The 20092-nt window shown below is 46.4% G+C and overlaps 1 protein-coding gene across 1 annotated transcript in view; it reads left to right on the top strand.

Moving 5' to 3' along the window:
• Positions 1 to 20092, top strand: part of otog (otogelin) — a 44477-nt gene that overhangs the window by 17034 nt on the left and 7351 nt on the right. The window contains exons 19-44 of the mRNA XM_076025187.1: positions 875 to 949; positions 1761 to 1804; positions 1920 to 2088; positions 8704 to 8811; positions 9415 to 9553; positions 9892 to 10026; positions 10134 to 10280; positions 10382 to 10501; positions 10758 to 10874; positions 11098 to 11254; positions 11386 to 11412; positions 11889 to 12101; positions 12586 to 12864; positions 12952 to 13069; positions 13207 to 13286; positions 13911 to 16579; positions 16745 to 16922; positions 17126 to 17277; positions 17368 to 17457; positions 17562 to 17748; positions 17840 to 18060; positions 18256 to 18394; positions 19054 to 19242; positions 19323 to 19532; positions 19612 to 19716; positions 19916 to 20020. Coding sequence (XP_075881302.1) covers positions 875 to 949; positions 1761 to 1804; positions 1920 to 2088; positions 8704 to 8811; positions 9415 to 9553; positions 9892 to 10026; positions 10134 to 10280; positions 10382 to 10501; positions 10758 to 10874; positions 11098 to 11254; positions 11386 to 11412; positions 11889 to 12101; positions 12586 to 12864; positions 12952 to 13069; positions 13207 to 13286; positions 13911 to 16579; positions 16745 to 16922; positions 17126 to 17277; positions 17368 to 17457; positions 17562 to 17748; positions 17840 to 18060; positions 18256 to 18394; positions 19054 to 19242; positions 19323 to 19532; positions 19612 to 19716; positions 19916 to 20020 — 6173 coding nt within the window. The remainder of the gene's footprint in view (positions 1 to 874; positions 950 to 1760; positions 1805 to 1919; positions 2089 to 8703; positions 8812 to 9414; positions 9554 to 9891; positions 10027 to 10133; positions 10281 to 10381; positions 10502 to 10757; positions 10875 to 11097; positions 11255 to 11385; positions 11413 to 11888; positions 12102 to 12585; positions 12865 to 12951; positions 13070 to 13206; positions 13287 to 13910; positions 16580 to 16744; positions 16923 to 17125; positions 17278 to 17367; positions 17458 to 17561; positions 17749 to 17839; positions 18061 to 18255; positions 18395 to 19053; positions 19243 to 19322; positions 19533 to 19611; positions 19717 to 19915; positions 20021 to 20092) is intronic.

Here is a 20092-nt window from a genome sequence, read left to right as displayed (position 1 = left end):
CCTGTTATTCCCACCTGGATGCTGGTATCTGATAACCAATGAGAAAGAATTTGTGGCTCTGAGTTTCGACAGGTTTACTCATTCAGTCCGGCAAAATCTGGCCCTAAACCCTTTTTGTTTTTCTCCCACTTTTTCGACCAGGGTCGAGTGTTCACGACCTTTTTAGCAGCCTCACCCTGCCGGCTCGCCAGAATGCCCTCTCTGGACGTGCATTACAACAGCGTATTTGGCCCTCTCTTTACAGCCTCTAGCTGAACAGCTAAAACCAAAACCCAAAAACATACAGTAAAGACTTTTTTTCAATATCAGTTTCGACAACCAAAATGAAAATAAAAAAAACTGATGAAAATTTATTTTTCCAATTCATTACTTTGCTCTTAATTGGAAAATGGACAAAACGGATAATAGGCGATTGTCCAATTGAGATAATTTGATTTGAGGCAAGAATCCAGATCCAGAAGTTTTGTACTACATCTATGTAAGAGATTTTTATTTTTATCACATCCAAGAGATAGCAGTCAATTTTATCGCTGCTCGTATCATATCTTCCAATCCGAGCGTCATCCTCTGAGCTCATCTGAAAAGCACAAACTTTCTCATCTTTTGCGCCCACCGGCTGTCCACCGTCACCTCTTTTCCCCTCACACTCATCGGCAGAGTTCCGCAGGGAGGGCCGATGATCTTCCTTGCGGCGAGAGCGGCTCGGCTCACTTGCGGCCCAATTTGCACCGCGTGAACCCGTTTCGGAAGCCGTCCAATGAAACGGACTGTTGTCTTAAAAGGGAAAGTAGACCCGCTGAGGTTGTCAGACTGTTGCTGGTGACCTTTACTTAGGAAAACATCTCCGGCTTACTTACCGACTCCTTTCCAACAGGAGCGAGTGTCCCTGCAGCTTCCACGGAACGGATCACCAGCCGGGCGACGTGGTGGTGACCTCGGCAGGTGTTCAGTAAGATCTCCCTCCCTCCATCCATCCTCCACTTCCTGTTAACTGTCCACTATGGCTGCTGGCTCAGCTGGCAGCTGTTGTTTGGGGCGTCAATCAGCTATAACCATTTTTTTTTGGGCGGGGCGGCAATGGATCAATTTGGTTTGTCCTCCACGTTTAGGAAGCCCACAGAAACGGCATGAAGAATGAACATATTCAAAACCATCGCAATACTTTACAAAATTGAGGAAATCTTTGATCAACAAGTTTTATTTTGTATTTCTCACTCACTCATCCTTACATTACACACTGTGTGGAAATTATAATCTATTATTTTAGTATATGTATTATTGACTTCATAACAAGGCTGAATTTGCGTCCCCTTCTAATCTGTTTTTTTTTTTTAGGAAATCTTTAGTTCTGAAATGTATGTATTTGATTAAGTTCACATTGTAAAACACTTCCAGACTGTAGAGGGAGTTATTCTCAAAGAGACAAAGCAAAAGGAATGGGAAGGAAATGGGAAAGAACCAATGTGAACAGAAGATGTGTGCCAGTGTATGGCATTAAGTTATGGAATGAATGTGACAGTGAATTGAAAAAGGTAAATTGAAGATCAAACAACAAAAAGATTTGAAAGAAGTGGAAAAACATACTATTATTCACTTCTCAATAATTATTTTTTGATCAGGTCTCTGCAGAATTTATTTATTTATTTTATTTAAAGCTGACTTCAATGTGGTCCAAACCAGCACTTTCACTGCAGCGCTTCTGGTGTGAACTAATCTCCGTCAATGTGCTCACGCTGGCTCTTCTGCTTTCTTCCTCTCAGACTGTGTCTAAACGGTAGACTGGTGTCCCAAACAACTGAGGCTGGTGAGTGGATTTACTGTATTTACTCCATGAGACCTTTGACTCCTTGGCATCGACGTCAAGGGCTCCAGTGATGACAAAAAAACAAAACACCGGCGGCCTTTCTTTTGTCGCGCAGACAGGTCGTGTCCAGCTGGTCAGATCTATCGGAGCTGCTCCCAGGGAGACGACGACGGCCTCCAACCTGGAAGGGGCGTGGCCTGTGAGCGCTCCTGCGAGTCCTACCTGCTCAACCTCACCTGCTCAACTCAGGAGCCCTGCGTGGTCGGATGCGCCTGTCCTCCCGGGTGAGCGTATGTGAAGAGACACTGCATGGTGTCGTTGAGCGTTTGCAGTCACTATCACTCAACTTTGCTTGTGTTTTGATTAGGACTATAAAACATTTTTTTTTTTTTAAGTGCGATTAAGCTATGAATTTTCACAGTTAACCGCAATTAATTGCGCTTTGATTCGTATGTTTAGAATTCTGTTTTATTTCCTTTTTATGTCCATATGTCATGTATATATGTCATGGAAAGCAATTCTTACTGGAGTGTCTTAATTGGGAACCAACTGAAGCCAAGAAAGGATTTGCTTTTTGATCTTTTGTATTAATATTTCTTTCAAAACAGTGCATCTAGACCATGGGTCACCAACATGGTGCCGGCGGGCACCAGGTAGCCCCCAAGGATCTCATGAGAATCCCGCAGACCCGTTCGAAAATTGCACAGCTCGTTGAGCTGCGTCTAAAATTAAATTTTATCCAACCTTGTTAAGTCATTTTTGATAATTATTGAGAACTCATGAGCTTGATAAGTGTCTTCACATAGATACGTATCATTAACAATAATATATAGCTCAGAGAGTTTGTTATTTCATGAGAATCTAGCAAACTGGTAGCCCTTCATACGGCTCAGGACCCATGAAGTAGCTCTCAGTGCCAAAAAGGTTGGTGACCCCTGATCTAGACCCACTTATTTCACAGCCATTTTTTTGAATGTAACAAAACATGACCCCTGTCATGAATCTAAGACTAATATGTCAGGAGGGGGCCAAGAATGCTTTTCTTTTTTTAAATATAAACACAAAGAACCACAAAGAAGAAGGAAAACTGTATTTCTGTCCTAAGCTGAATCAAGCATCTTATGCGATCTGCTCCAAAAATGAAAATGAAAAATTTGTTCTTAGATCAGTGTACTTGGCTGTCTGTTTATCGTTGGTACTGACCCTAGACCAAGCCAGTAAATCATGTCCTCGGGGGTGGGGGGTGCGAGTGAAGGCCAAGTGTGGCTGCTATCTGTCTATGTGCTGCGGTGGTGAGGGTTAGGGGCATGAACGCGGCGGCATTTGGGGTGACCAAAAAAAGAAAGATTGGTCATTCAGGAACCTTGGGGGCCTCAAAGTGGTGGCTGATGGGCCGCCTATTAAGGATCACTGGTGCAGGTGGTTGCTGAAACCATTCGCTGAGTGAACTGCACAAGAAAGCACAGCTAACGTTAGAAGGATGCAATGTCAAAACCTGACTAGGGGAGAATGGAATGGGCGAAAGGTTTTCCAATAAAATTAGGGTGAAAAAATTAGCAAATTATTCCTTGTAGTTAATCTCATCGCGATTACCGCAATAATACTGACACGCCTATCTTTGATGCTGATTTCTGAGCCAATCAGACTCTTGGCGGCACAGGAGGCCTTGACAGTCAACGTGCTCATGCTTAACCAGTTTATCGTTGTTGGAGTTCAATCCTTTCTCATATGCGAGGGGAGGCTCATCTGTGGTTAATCAGACGTGCCAGTGAGCGTTGTGCACATGCGCGGGACCGAGTTCACACATCCATCAGGGGTGGGGCCTCAACTTTGAATTGCACCGGGCGACGCTTCTGTCTCAGATAAATCTAATTTCTGCTCTTCCAGTGGAGCCAGTTGGTACAAGGCTTTGGGCTTTCTGTTGGTCAGAGGGGGGTGGCACTTGATGTGGCAAATGGCAACAGTGGGCGGAGTTTAACTTCAGCGTGTCTTCCAGAGCCTGTCAGCAGAAGAGAAAAGACTTCAGTACCTCCTGTTCTTTGCTCTTCCAGTGAGAGGAACTGTCGTCCGGCTATGATCAGACAAACTGCAGCATCCAAGCCGGCTGTGGCTCCGCCTTTATCTCATCAGAGGATAATGATTGGTTTGGACATTCCATGGGCAGCTGAAAACACTAATGATGAACCTGAACCAGAATAATCCCACTACTTTGCAAGGCCACTTGGTTGGTAGAAAATCTTCAGTGAGATATTTTTGTTTGCTTTTTTTGTTGCAATTTGTCATTTTTGATTTTTGCGAGTCAATTTTCTTTTTAAATTTAACAAGGCAAATCAACAAACAGGGTAATCACGTCACTAGTCACATCATCAGAGTGCTCATAAAATATCCTTGAAAAATTATTCCTGTGGTGCTCTGATCACACACGAGTTCACATACAGATGGTTGAAAACGTTTGTAAGCTTTTTGTAAGGTCTGCCCATCCCGGACAGACAGGAGGAGGGCTAGCAGATTACAGTCACCTGATCCCTGTAATCCAAGTCTGGCAGTGGGCCTGGAAGGAGGGTTAAGTGGTTCCAATCTGCCGCATCAGCCGAGAGTCAGTGTGATCACAGGACACACAGGTGATCTTCTGACACGGCGGGACAAGTGACCAGGCTCCAACACTGATATCTGATGACTCATGGCCATCACGTTCACTAATACCACCTGTACCGTCGGCGCCACCTGTATTGACACATAAGAACCGAGCCAACAGCCGCGTTCCTTGTATGCGAGCTGCTAGCTGTTAGCTGCTTGATGATATGACTTCCATCTTCCCAAATTCCAGTGTACACAACACAGACACAGTGTACACAACCCGCGAGTGGCGGAACATAGTGCAGAAGAACATTTTTTGTAGTTGTAGATAAAAAGTGCATCCTCCACGTCGGTGGGTGGCGCCACTGCGGGTAAAGCAAAAGAAATTCAAGTCGTACGTCGCTTAAAGACGTGGAAAATGTGGACATGTCCTTTTCACGACAATATTCACTCGCCATGACAGTAAAACAGACCATTCTGAGGCCATTTACTGCAGTAACTGCTCTCTAAAGCATTAGGAAATGTAGTCAACAGTCAGTCAGGAGGCGGAAGAGCCACATGGCCCAGCAGCACCGTATCAACTCGTAGCCCCAGCCCGCCAGAACAGCCTCGGATCATCCGTGTGAAAGGGGCTACTGTCTTTTGACTCGCCTCTTCCTGACCTTTACCCATCACAACCTTTACCATGATGATCCTCAGTCTCCAGGATGGTTGGAACACGTTTCAAAAGTCCCTGAAACCTGACCAGGAGCTAACGTGGACACAAAGGACGGGACCAGTCTCAGCACCAGGTCTGACCTTTCTAGGAGCGCGTCATCGTTCTCATCTTTACACGGGTGACCTTCAAGTAAAAATCAGATGGAAGGTAGCGGCCCACTCATTCACTAAAGGCATCCTTTCTGATTGGATGCTTTTTCAAATTACATCTGGAGGCGCAGCTGACATGCCTGTGGTTCCCCGCTCACTGGCACAGCCAGAAAGTTGCTGTGTGCAGTAAGCCCCTCCCACACAATTTGCGTGTCCATCGTTCAAAGAAAAATGAAAACGTTGAAGCAGATTATTTTGGTAATTGTATTTGAATCTAATACGAAAACAATGAAAAATATTTGAATGTTAGGCCCAGATGAAAAATATGAAATGCAACAGCAGGCCACAGGACTGAATTTGTATTATTAGATCAAATCAAATCAAATTTTATTCACATAGCACCTTTCAAAACAATTCAATCTTGTTCAAAGTGCTTCACATACTGATTAAGAAATATACAAATAAAAAGGAGAACCAGCCGCAAAAAGCAAAGAAAAAAAAACCTGGAGACCAAACACAGTATGACTTAAAAGCCAGATTAAAGAGATGCGTTTTTAGCCTATGCGCTTAAAAGTATCGATGTTTCTTACCCTTCTCAGATCCAATGGCAGGCTGTTCCACAGTTTTGGAGCCTAGTGGCTGAAAGCAGTATTCCCAAGTGTTTTTGTTCTACTCTGTGGAACATTTAAAAGAGACGAGCCAGAGGATTTAAAGAGGCCTACCTGGTTCATACGATAAAAGCATCTCTGAAATATAGTCTGGTGCAAGACCGTTAAGGGCTTTAATGATGAATAAAATAACTTTAAAATCAATAGGAAAACTAACAGGCAGCCAGTGTAAGGATTTTGAAATAAGCGTAATGTGTGCTCTCCTTCTGGTCTGAGGGAGAACTCGTGCTGCAGAATTTTGTATGAGCTGCAGCTTATTAATGGAATTATGTATGTGTATGTATGAGTATGTATGAATTTGTGGTGTGGTGAATTCTTCTGGTGGATTCAGGTGATGTAGATGTTGAAGGAGTCTTCACTGACACAGACTTAGTTGGATAAAAACTGGTTTATTTCACAGAAGTCAAGAGTCAGACAGGCACCTAGAACGCCTGGGGATGTCTCTGGGCCAGATGTGAGCAACTCCGATGATCCTTTGTTCACATCTCCTCTTATACCCCCTGCAACCACGGAGGAAGATACAGGAAGTGGAGGAGGATGTATGCATTCCATAGTTGCACCCCCAATGGCCATCTGGTTTCAATTTGGTGGACCTTGGCAACGACAAGACCATATATGGACCCTAACGTCCTTAGGGAAAGAGTGCCACAGCGGGTTCACCGCTGAGTTCACATCAGGCCATACACATAAGATCACATGAGGACATATGCATAGATTCAGATACTACAGTGGCACAAATCTGATTTTGTTGCCCATGTGTGACTGTTGTCCGATCTTCTGAAGACAGTTTGAACAGTTCAATTCTAGTTTGTTTTTTTTTTTAAATGTGACCCAGGCCACTTTCATATGTGGTCCTAATTCCAATAAACACACACACACACACACACACACACACACACACACACACACACACACACACACACACACACATTTCTTACAAAAAAACCCCTGAATTGTGAATACAGACCTGCTGTCCAAACGGGGGTTTTCACACTGTCTGCAGGGACTGGGTTCAGAACGAGTCCTTTGTTTGCAATGATTTATTGGCAAATTATTCACAGGGGCAGTGAGAGATTTGAGGAGCGCTGATGGGGTGAAGCAGAGGGCAGCCCAGCAGGTGGATAAAGGCGGCTGTTAACACAGTTTTATCTGCACAGCGTAATTGAAAAAAAAAAAAAACCCAAAAAACGGGATGTTACGAGATATTTATGTGATACTCTGTGGTGTCTGGGGAAAAAATGCCACTTCTCTCCATCTCCAACTCTGAGAATCTTCTCTTCTGCTGTTCTCATTGGGCCGGTGAGTGTTGGCACTCTCCGCCTCCAGCTGGCGCGGCGCCGTGGCTCTGCGAGCCCACCGGCTCTGGCTCGGCCTCTGTCGCTCTGCTGGCACCGGAGCTTCCTCACGTCTGGATCCCGGACAAATGCTTGAACACGATAGTGTCCTGTTAGCGTGCACCTGTGGAGTAATGGAGCGATTACACACATCGTTGTGCTTGAGATTAGAGACTCTTTCACTGGTCTGCGAAACAAAACCAAGGCGTCAAATCACATGTTTGACCCACTGGCTTCATGTCAACGCTTCCCGGCAGGATGGAGAAGTTGTGGGATTGCAGTCTTCTAGGGGGTTTAGCAGCAGGGAACAACACTGCTCTTTCCTGTTGTCAGCAGATGCGGAGATGTTGCAGGGATCCGGCCAGTGCAGCATCTAGATGAAACCAGGTTTCAGTGGAAACAAAACTAAAAAATAAATAAATAAATTGAGATAAACCTTTGATGTTCCATCGTTAATCGCGATTAATCGCATTTTGATTCACTTTTTTTTTTTATTCTGTCATTTTGCATTTAAAGACATTTTTTTTTTTTTTTTACGTTCATGTCAAAGTTAAGCCATTCTTAGAAGAGTGTCTTGATTGGGAGCCAAATAAACACAAATTACACAGATTTCTTTAATCTAGACCCACTTCAGAGTTCCAATTTGGGTCCTTTCTCTGTTTCCCATAGCTTCTGTATGCATGAACAATTGCTCCCCTAGACAATTAAGTGTAAGATGGGTCAGCTTTCATCCACAGGTCTGTGGCCAGTCCCACACTTAATGGTGCATTTCCAAAGCGGTGCCTCGCCAGTCTGTGGGATGTTGGCTGCACCTGGATGTTTCGTGTGTACGTAGTTGCTTAAAACCACCGCCGAGGTGTGAATTGCACAAAATCCACACAGCTAAAGCTGGTGATTTAATTATTATCTTTTTACCTTTGTAATACTGTGTATTAGTTAGAAAGTCAGGAAGATAAGCGACCACTTTTTGGAAGATGATGGGCATCCTAACAAAGAACAGAAAAAAAGAATAACAATTTGGTAAAATGTATAGAGCCCGTCTGACGAAACATCAGGTGGTAGTACAGTGCAACAGCAGGCCCTGGCATACATACTGCAGAGGTTTCAGTCGTCTTTGGTACACTTTTTCAACCACTTAAGAAAGCGACTGGCTAGCAAACATTGTTTGTCCGTGTGAATGTAGCCTTGATCAAAGTTCTTTAAGACATGTTCCAGCCTGGTGCTGGTCTGGGCTCTTAGGAGAGGTTTTCTCCTTCCTGAGGCTTGGTCACTTGTTGGGATTTCTTGGTAGGGACTTCAAGGTGTTAACAATGAAGAAGGAAGTGTGGGACAACCTGCCGACCCTGCCAACACCTTGCCAACCTTTGACTTTTTTTTATTCCTTTGACTGTGGCTGTTGCTCTGACCGATGATCTACTTGAAAAATTGGACTGTGGGACTTAAGAGACAGTGGGGAAACCCTGCCGCTTAACGTAAGAAACTGAACATGTTTTGTCCTCATGATTAACTCCAGCCTGCTGAAACACGGCGACGAGTGCTTCGAACCTGCATCCTGCCCGTGTCTGTGGAAAGGAAAGGAGTTCTATCCCGGAGACATGGTCTCCTCCCCCTGCCATCAGTGGTGAGCCCTCTGCACAACACACACGACACACAGAGACCATTCACTCTTGCCGCCACGTCATCTCTGAGCTCCAACTGTCGTGCTGTACAAATTGGTATTTGACCCCCTCCCAGAAGTCATCTGCTAACAGCTTCTGTCATGATTAAGACTTTATCTCCAACAAAGATGCTAATTTCTCTGAGTCAGACCTGTCCTGAAAAGTGTTGAGGTATGAGAGTGGAAAGTGGGTAAACCCGATATCCATAATTCTGGGATATGGGAGTACAGAAGGAGGCCGGGAGAACAGAAGGATCCATTGTTTGACAAGATCATCGGTCGGCGTTGGTCCGAGTGAAGAGATCTGAGTGTTCTCTTTAGAAAACGCTCTCCCAAGTCCCAGTCATTCTCCCGAGCCTCTGTCTCTCCTTCAGTCCGGCGCTAAAGAAGACATGGATGACAGACTAATAGCGCAATGAGCTTCCATTAAGGCTTCTGGGCCTTTCACCAGCCACTTTTCTGCCGGCTGTGAACCCAAAGCTACTGACAAAAGCGAGGCCATTAGAAAAAACATCAAGTGGGAACAAGTTGACGGCAAATCACCTAAGTCTCCCTCTCTCTTTGTAGCGTCTGCCAACACGGCTCGTTCCAGTGTGTCTTCCAGCCGTGTCCGTCAATGTGCACAGCCTATGGTGACCGACACTACTGGACTTTCGATGGACTACTGTACGACTACGTCGGCGTCTGCAAAGTCTATCTGGTTAAGGTGCTGGATGTGTTTTGTGTTAAATGCAGAATGTTCACTGATTTTGGTGTTATTTATTTTATATATATACATACATACATACATGTATATTTTCATTCATTTATCCATTGTCACCTTTGTGGCGCAAGATTCAAGCTAGGTATAACGTTAGGCACCATAATCAGGCAGATTTTGCCAGTGTGGAATTCAATTCTTAAGTATTCTTATTCTCATTATCCTGATTAAGTACAAAAAAAAGGTTTAGCGTTAGCTGCATTGGGTATAAAGCTAGTTTGAGCGTTAGCGACATTAATAACAAAGCTAGATTTAGCATTAGCAGTGTTTTGTCACCCCTGCAGAGCAGCACTGACGTGATGTTCAGCGTGGCGGTCGAGAACACTGACTGCTTCGACAGTGGAGTCGTCTGCAGGAAGTCTCTCCACATCAACGTGGGCAGATCCTTCATAGTGTTCGACGATGACAGCGGGGAACCGGTGAGCTGTTTTTATTTATTTATGGTGTGGCATCATGGTTTAATGGACTGAATCTTTAAGCCAAATGGCAGAATCGGAAATATTCTGACAAGTTTGTCTGCCCACAGAACCTTTCCAGCACGTTGGACAGGAAGCACCGGGTATTCATGTGGCCGGCAGGACTCTTCACAGTGGTTCACTTCCCAGCGGAGGACATCACCATCCTCTGGGACAGAAAGACCACCATCCACATCCAGGTCGGACCTGTCTGGCAGGTCAGTGCATCAGCTACAGCATTCCCTCCCAAACTGCTAAGAAATTTTTGAGATTTGAATGAGCTCACTGACAATGCAAACTGTGATGGCGATGGATTCAGGGACGGCTGAGTGGGCTGTGTGGCAACTTTGACGCAAAGACGGTCAACGAGATGAGGACGCCTGACTACCTGGACTCACCGACTCCTCAAGAGTTTGGGAACAGCTGGACGGCAGTGGAGGTGAGTTCAGGCTCGAGTCGAAGCGTGAGAAGAACAACCATCAACGTCAGTTTGGGATTGTTACAGCATGCCTGAAAGAAGAGGTCAACAAGAGGTCATAAAAAAGTACCTGAAACTACCTGAAGATTCACTGACAATTTACACAGCAGAAGCATTCTTAGAATTTACTCCTGCGCCTTAAATCAAAGGGTACTTTAAAATGAATTAAGAGCACTGTGTGTGTGTGTGTGTGTGTGTGTGTGTGCGTGCGTCTCAGTGTGTGAACAGCCCAGACATCAGACACCCCTGCAGCCTCAGTCCACTCAGAGAACCCTTTGCAAAGCGACAGTGTGCCATCCTGCTCAGCGAGGTCTTCGAGGCCTGCCACCCTGTGGTGAGTGATTGAACTACGCCTGCCAAAAGCTTGACATCTCACCCTGGCTGCTGCTCCTTCGCAGTTCTGATTTCGTGTTACACTCAAGGCACTGCTAAGTCTTAACCGCCGCAGGTTCCGGTGGATATAAAACAACATGTGACTGTCTTTCACTGATAACTTTAACAGGCATTATGAAATCCCTTGTTCGTTTTCCACTCATTGTTTTCTCTCTGAATTTCAGGTGGATGTCACCTGGTTCTACACGAACTGCCTGGCCGACACGTGCGCCTGCAACCGCGGCGGCGACTGCGAGTGTTTCTGCACGAGCGTGGCGGCGTACGCCCAGCGCTGCTGTCATCAGGGCGTTCCAGTCGACTGGCGCTCACCCTCTCTGTGCCGTGAGTCAAACAAGGAGGAAGGACGAGTTGTTTTTTTTGTTTCTTCAAAACTCTATTTTTAATATTCACTGTCAAATGTCTCCTTATATGTTTTTGATGTTGGTTAACTTCCCCTATTATTTCCTCCGCAGCTTATGACTGTGAATTCTACAATAAAGGTATGTGTCACAATTCCTGAAATTCAAAGGTCCCACATTCTTCTCATTTTCATATATTCAGATTTGCCCCTTTCCACATGGTTGGAAGGGCACAAATAGAAGGTAGTCTGAGGGGGCGGAGCTAACTCCTGTTATCGCTTACCTGGGGTAAAGGCTGATTGTCAGAACTGTGCACTACAAAACATAAAAAAAAAGGATGGACTTTGTGGGGAGGTCACTGACATGATAGAGACACCTCGTCAGAAAATCTTTGGAATGCGAACAAAAATTTTATTGCATCATTACTGTATTTGTTCTTATTTGAAGCCACAAATTCTAAACCGGAACTGTATTGGTTAAAATCTCTCCAAATCAGTCCAAATCTGTTGTGATGGAGCACTCACTCGTCCGAAAAAGGCAACAAATATTCCAATGACTGGATGAGTAAAGTGGCTTGAGTGATGTGAACCATTTGGATTTGTGTGTCACTGCCACAGTTCTGGGTAAAGGCCCCTTCAGGCTGATCACCTACAGGGACAGGACGGCGCTGGTGGCAGCCAGCAGGTCCAGTGGATCCGTGTTCCTGCAGCGAGGCGGCGGCACTAGCGGGTCCTCCTCCTCCTCAACCTCCCCCACCACCACCACCACCTCGCCTGGAGTCCTGTCACAGTTCATGATGACACCGGGACTCAGCAGAGTCCGACCACACGGTGGGTCTCTCACCTTTATCTGAACAGCAATAACTTTGGGTTCTACACGGGACACTGGTTAAGGTTTTCTGTCCTCCAGGCAGGTTCTTGTCAGTGAGAGGGAGTGTGAAGCTTTCGTTGGCTCACACTTCAAAGTTCAATGTTTTCTTCTGCAACCTGGTTGAAAAACATGATTGGTTTGCTTTAAACTTACGAGACAGAAGCTTTGTCCTGTTACCTTTCATAGTATCTTTTCCAACCTTTCTCCAAATTTTTTTTACGAGTCTCCATGTTCCATATCTCTACTTGATTTATAACCTAGAGGAAACACATTTCTTTGAACCTGGTGTGTAGGCTGGCAGTTCCCACCCTTTGAACAAAATTGGATTTTCTGTCTTTTATAAAACTGCTTTTAAGTAATTTTTGTTACCAAACAACCTTTGGCAATTGGTCCAAACTCTGACTCTCTGTACTTCCTATGTGCTCCTCCTCTGCCAATCCACAGACACTTCCCGAGTGTCATTTGAGGCGGCCGACAGACCAAACCACTTCCTGCACGCCAGTCCCAGTGGACAGCTGCGACTGGCCAAGTGGGAGGAGAGCGAGGACTTCTGGGACCGCGCTACCTTTGTGCTACGCAGGAACACTTGGATCCCGGGTTACGACTCGCTGGAGTCCCAGGCCAAGCCTGGCTACTTCCTGCATGCCACGCCGCCCCGCCTCACCCTGGTCAGATACAGGCGCACAGACAGTTTCCGCAAGGCCACGTTGTTCAGGCTGACAGGTCAGCAGTGATGCTACAGCCGTACCTAGCTGCTCTGAGTAAAAGAGAATTTGAGAGCATGTGTTTGATGTTTTTTTTTTCACCCAGGGGCCAAACAGGACGTCCCGCCTGCTCCACTGTGTCAGTGGAAGTACGATTCCTGCGTAGTCCCCTGCTTCAGGACCTGCAGCGACCCGTCAGCGGAATCCTGCAGCTCCATCCCACAGTGAGTCCCTGCAGTGACACTGAGGTTCCTTACTTAATCAGTGTCCGTAGTTCATCCACTTCCAAAGGCTGAAGATTTGGTGAGAGGTTTGATGGGTCTGGAGATATTCTCATCACTGACTGTTGTTCACTGTGTAGGGTGGAGGGCTGCCTTCCTGTCTGCCCACCGCACATGGTCCTGGACCAAGTGACCCGTCGGTGCGTCTACGTGGAAGACTGTGAGTGTCTCCTCCTTCACTGAACTTGTGGCTTACTGCAGATTTCTTGTTGGAACAAACATAAAAACAATCATGATGTTGCTGAAACCCAATTATTGGAGGAAAACTGTGAGGTGAGAGGTTCCAATGTTGTTGTGGTAGTGGATCTAAATTTTTCATTGTGGAATCCAGTATTGAAGAACTGGACTAAAAAATAATTAAATGTCCAAAAGAAAGAAGGCATGTCCAAAAACTGGTAGTGTGTGTGTGTGTGTGTGTGTGTGTGTGTGTGTGTGTGTGTGTGTGTGTGTGTGTGTGTGTGTGTGTGTCTGCAATTTCTGTGGACCTCAATGGAAGGACAGAGACTGAAATTTGGTACAAAAATATTTTAGTCAGTTTAACACAAATTCATCTGTATAGCAATTTAGGTGAGGATCCCCTCCCAAGCAGTACGAAGGTGACGGCAGTAGAGGAAAGACTTTGTAGAGATCAGGGCTCCCTAATTAAGACTGGAGGTTCATCTGCCGCAGCCAGAGAAAACATTGGTAGAGTTGGTTTCCCCTGATATGGGGTCCCTCGACCAACAGCATCAAATTATTTTGGGCTCTACATCTGGACTTTTCTCATATATTCTTGTGTTTTCAGGCATTAAACCAGAAGTAACTGCAACGTTGTTACCTACTCAGCTGACTTCTGCATCTGTAACATCAGCAACAAGCTCACTCACTGCTGCCTTTGCCCCCACTGTTACGAGTACCTCCATCGAATCCTCCACTGTGCCGCCCACCAGCCCTACAACCAGTGTCACTGTCTCCACTTCGGCTCAAACCACGGTGACAACCTTGTCAAGAGCACCAACCCATTCACCCTCCATCGCTTCTTCTGCAACACCTGAAACCACTGCGGTACCGCCTTCTTCTCCAACAGCAACCACTGCTGTCGAGCCAGAGCCGGGCGGGCCTGTGCCTACCGCCAAAATAACTCTTGCTCCGCCCCCTGTTGTGCCAGGCACAGCCAAAGAGACTTTTGTGGAAGGGACGACAGGGGAAATAAGCACAGAGTTCAGTCAAAGTACGGCTAGAGTGAGCAGTGCCCCCTACGCCATCACTGCACTGTTTTGGATCACCTCCTCCACAAAGCCTATTGACTGGCACCAGCAGGTCTTCAACTCCACCAGCCCGGGCTTGAGGAGGTCTACAACTGCTGTGCCGACTACCAGCTCTGCTGAAGGGCCAGTCACTACCAGTAGTCCTCTACCTGTTGTTGGTCAAACAAGTAAACAGACTACAGAGGCTACATCTTCTTTACCCACAGTTACTCCATCTGGAACTTCCACTAGACATTCACTAATCTCAGAGACATCTATAGATACAGGCAGGACCACCATTCTCAGCTCTACCACAACATTAACCGTACCTACCACAAAGATAGGAACAATGGAAGTTCTTGCTCCAACAACTACTACCGCCATACCAGCGGGGTCACCAAGTGCAGCGACAAGCATGCCTTTGCCTCACAAGACTTTGCCAGATGTTGAAATGGGAAAGGTATCTCCATCAACAGTCAGTGCAACCAGAACAACAAAATCTGTCACATCAGTTGAACCATTGGTCACCAGTAAAACAACATCAGTCCCAAGGCTAGAAACAACATCTGTAGATGTTACCACGCAGAGAACCCTACCCATCACTTCATCCAAACTAACAACCTCTTCAACAACTGCGTCGCAGCTGCCAGCATTGGTCCTGTACTCCACTGCCACAACTACAACCCATGCTCCAACTTCCTCTACGTCAGACTGGAGAACAGCAACAACTAAGGTGACTACAACTGAGACCAGCACATCTAAGCTACTCGAGGCTGCCACCACCACAACCTCTGCTCCACCTCTGAAGGTCACAGATGCCACCACTCCTTTAGTTTCCCACTCTGAGACAACCTCCTGGTCTGCCGTTGTACCATACACAGAGAGAACAACATCATCCAGACCGGCAGAGACTGGAGGGACATTGCCTCCGTTGATGGATCCTACAGTCACAACAAAGCCAAGTGTCTCACCAGAAACTACGACTGGACCTCTATTACCAACAACAAAAACCTCCACCCAGCCTATATCCACGATGCAGACCCCTGAGATGTGGAGTCTTTCCCATTGGGAGACTTCCACCAAGCTTCTTCAGACCACTCCAGCAAAGACTTCACCAAAGCTAACTCCAGAAACTCTTCTCGACGAGGTTCCTACTACTGCAACTACTGCAATGCCTCTCCTTCGTGTCACATTAAAACCAGCTGCCACCTCTGTCACAACCACGGCAGCCAAAACTACGACAGATATGTCTAGAGTAGAAATGGAGCCGACCACAACTCGAAAACTGGTCACGCATCCTCCTGTGGAAGGTATCACTGAAACAACTCACACCACTGTCTCCGCAGCAACGCCACTAGAAGTGGCTACCACCACTCTCAGTCCTATAATCCTTGAGGCAACAACTGAGACAATGCATCCTGTGACTGGCAGACTTGAAATCTCAACGAGTACAACCACAACGCCTCTGTCTCAGTTCCCTCCACGTACAACTATCTCCACTACAGCTACAAGGCCAACAAGCCTGGACACAGTTACCACACGACTGGTCTCAACAACAGGAGCAACCCCTGTGCCAACAGGCACCACCATCAAGAGGACGGCCTTCGTCAGCACAACACCCAGAATTCCTGCCACAACAGGACTCACGTCGACTCAGAGGTCCACAACTTGGCCAATTACTGCAAAAAGCACCGTTGCAACGAGGCCACCAATAGAAACCAGCTCCTCAGCTGCTCACAGCCCAACGACAGTTGCACCAATCACAAAGCATGCATCACAAACACCAACTACAACAGTCCCGTCTACTCAGAGGGGAACTACAGCGAAAGCAATCGAACATGAGGACACAACCACTGAAGCGTACCGTGCCACCACGACAGCTGCTTTGGGAACAGCTCCTGCCCTAACACTGGCCACGGAGACCACACTGTTTCCATCATCTACCACCAGCCAAACGGTCACATCAGAGAAAACAACCAAAGAGACTTTTGTGGAGGTATCTGCATCTCAGTTCATTGATTCATTGATCACCCACAAACCCACTGCTGTCACCACACCACCTCTTGCTTCATCGGCCCAGGCCACGGAGTGGGACAGGGTCAACCACACCAGTCCAAGAGCATCAACACTTCCTCCTCCAGTCTCGACTTACACGCTACCAGAGACAACCACATACCAAGCAGAAGAAACAACGTCCCTGACTGTTACACCAACCAGGATGTGCACTGTAGGTCAAATTGTTTTGTATCTTGAAGGTCCAAGGTTAAATAATTGGATGAAAACATGTTCTTCATACACGTATATACTGCTAACCTGACATTTTTCTGCTTAGTTTCCAAATATCTCTTCACTTTTTATTTTCGTGTTAATTTCTGATTGTCTGTCTTTCCAGCCTCCGTATGCAGAGATTGTTGACGAGTGCACCAAGTACATCTGTGTCAACAACCAGCTCATCCTGTTCAACAAGTCCCAGAGCTGCCCCTTCACCTCTGACCCTCCAAATTGTGGCCTACTTGGCTTTGCCGTGCTGGTCAATGGTGACAAATGCTGCCCAAAATGGGACTGTCCATGTAAGGGGAAAAACAATTGCTCCAAAGTTGATCCAGATTTTGAAATCTAGGAAGTTTCACTTCCTTTTTTATGATGCACAGTCAGGAAGTAGATTACCTGCTGTCTTTCAAATTGCAAACTTCTATTGCAATACTACAGTAAATGCACTGTAGACACTTGTAGTCTTTAGTCTCCTCACACTGCCATCTCTTGTCTGTTCCAGGTCGCTGCTCCATGTTTCCAGACTTGAATGTAATCACATTCGATGGGAACAGTGTTGCCATCTACAAGGCTGCCTCTTACGTAGTCACCCAGCTGCCCAACGAGACCGTCAGTGTCCTGATCCAGGAGTGTCCTGCCGACTCTCAGTCTCCAGTAAGTCAGTCCTGGGGGGTGGGCAGCTGAGTGTACTTGTTACGTGACTTGTTTGCAGTTTTTAACCTGATTCCCTTTTTTACCCTCAAGCTCCTTTGGAATTTCACCAACTTGTGTCTGGTCGCACTCAACATCACACACAATTCCAACAACGTTATTATCGATAGGCTGCAGAGGAGGGTGGGATGCTCTCTTCTTATCACTATTTGTTTCCTAAAATCTGATGTCTCGCACCATCAAGATCTGCTGGTTGACATGCATATTTTTTTCATTTTGCCTCCAAGCTCTATGTCAACTTGAGATATGCCAAGCCTCGATTCAAGAAGTTTGGCTTTGAGATATATGACACGGGCAACATGTACCTGATCCGCAGTCCTGCAGGACTCAAACTTCAGTGGTACCACAGTACCGGCATGATGGTGATCAACACTGACAGCTCCAGAAACAAGCTCCCCATCAAGGGCCTCTGCGGTAAGACCAAGAACCACTGGCCACCAAACTAGAGCGTAAAAGCTTTCATTCGCATCCTCTAACTTCAACAGGCAACTGATCTTCCTCTTAGGCTTTTGCGACGGGGACCCAACAAACGACCTGATGTTGCCGAACGGCACCACCATAGGTGCAAGCCAAGATCCAGTGGTGTTTATCGACAGCTGGCAGGTTCCCAATACCACCAGTTACGTTAGCCAAAGCCGCCGCAGAGAGCTCAACTGTTCCACCAGCGACTGCTCCGCCTGTCTGGACATGCTGCAAAACGCTGCCTTTTCGCCCTGCTCTGACTTCGTATGTGTAACCGTTTCAGCACCCTTAAAACTCCCATACTCTTTTCCCTCAACCACATGTATGACATTTTACGTTTAGCAGAAAATCTGTTGTCTAGCGTTAAAGCTAGGAGCAAAGAAATTGCTAGCAATTTTAAGTAAATATTTTCACTTTGAAGCATAGATTTCTTGTGTTTGATCCTCTTTGTGGTTTCAGGTCCCACCGAGCACATTCTGCGAGCTTTGGGTGCGAGATGAAGAGTACGTCAACAACCAGTGTGTGGCATTGGCGGCCTACGTAGCGTCCTGCCACAAATTCAACATCTGCATTGAGTGGAGGAGCCCAGATTACTGCCGTAAGATTTATTATTATGTTGTTGTCACATTGGTGAGCGTCAAAGATAAACCAGTCCAAGGGCAGCCATGGTGGGCTGAGGTGGGTGAAATTACTAGTGATGTTCGATCCTGAGAATTTTCTATCCCATCCGATGCTAAGTAAAATTCAGGCTGGTATCAGCTTTACCGATAAAAATACAAATACTTTGTGCAAATACCTGTGTATGTGTGTATAAAATCACAGGGACAAACAAATGATGGGGCTATTCTGCACTGAATGTTTAATCTTATTTTAACCTTAATCTTAATCTTATTTATACTCAAATAAGTACTTTTTTTTTAAATCTCCGTATATAGTCATGGAATACAAACACTTACTGTTTTAGAATCCTAGTTGACTCAAATTGAAATTGGCAGTAAAACATTTAATATTGTTGATACTTACATTTAACCATTGAAGCAAATTGGACTGATTGGCAACAATAGTAGATACATTTTATAAATAAAATGTTAATTTTTTTCATCTATCTTATCTAGTATATATATATTTTTAAAATTTCACCACAGCCGTGGACCAGCGCAAAACAACAAAACAACAAAAAACAAGAAGGACTCAAAAGAGAGGAGTATAAAATACCTACTCAGCTATACCTGTAGCACCACTTGTCTTGTCCTGCAGCCTTTATGTGTCCTGGCCCTCTGCGGTATCAGGCCTGTCTGTCGGGCTGCACCGCCCAGTCCTGCCCCGACCATGACTTCGACTCTGACCCCGACCAGTGTTCAGGCTTGACGGAGGGCTGCGTTTGCCCTGAAGGGATGCTCCTCCACCGACCCTACTCCGCCCTCTGCATCCCACCGGAGAAGTGCGGTAAGCCCTTCAGAACCTTCGGTGGGACGGCAGATGAGCGGCGTTGCTTTGGACTTGTTCGATTTGATTCTTGTTGACAGCCTGCACTGACCATGCCGGCGTTCCTCGTGCGCACGGCGAGGTGTGGAAGGCTTCCAGGGACGCCTGCTGCATGTACCGCTGCGACAAGGACTCCATCGTCCCAGTGGAGTACAACTGCTCCAGTGTGGCCGTGCCAGTGTGCGGGCGAGCCGGCGAGGTCGTCGTTAGCCTGGCCGACGACAGCAGCTGCTGCCCGCGTAAACTCTGCGGTGAGGCTGCGGTCACTTTGGTTGTGTTTGGCTGAAAATGTAAGCGGTGGTGATGACGATGTCGCCTGTGATTCCGCAGTGTGCAACCAGAGCTTGTGTGACCTGCTGCCGCCCGAGTGCAAATACGGAGAGAAGCTGGTGTCTTACTACAGGCAGGACTCCTGCTGTCCGGACTATGTGTGCGGTGAGGTTCCTCTATCCAATGCATCCGTCATTGACTGGGGTAGTGCTGGACCTGATGGGGTTTTGTTGCGTCATTAACGTTGGCAATGGAAGCATTGGAGCTCTAGATCCACTCGATGGACGCAAAAAGTAGTGCTTGAACGATAGCTGTTACAAATTCAAATTTTGTTTTAATATGTCTGTGTATGTGTGTTTTGTAGAGTGCGACCCTGAAATGTGTGAGTCAGACGTTCCTTCCTGCAGGGACGACCAGACACTCATCGCCAGCAGAACCGATGGCGGCTGCTGCCTCACTCACATCTGCAGTCAGTTAGCAAACCAGTTCATGTTCCACCATCATCGTCAGCCTGATTCCGTCCTTTCTCACTGTGAATGTG

The sequence above is a fragment of the Nelusetta ayraudi genome, unplaced genomic scaffold (genome assembly GCF_046127955.1).
Source record: "Nelusetta ayraudi isolate G7.1 ecotype Tasmania unplaced genomic scaffold, CSIRO-AGI_Nayr_v1 ptg000002l, whole genome shotgun sequence".
In the NCBI taxonomy this organism is placed as follows: domain Eukaryota; kingdom Metazoa; phylum Chordata; class Actinopteri; order Tetraodontiformes; family Monacanthidae; genus Nelusetta; species Nelusetta ayraudi.
The sequence above is the reverse complement of the archived record's forward strand: the minus strand, read 5'-3'. Positions and strand labels throughout refer to the sequence as shown.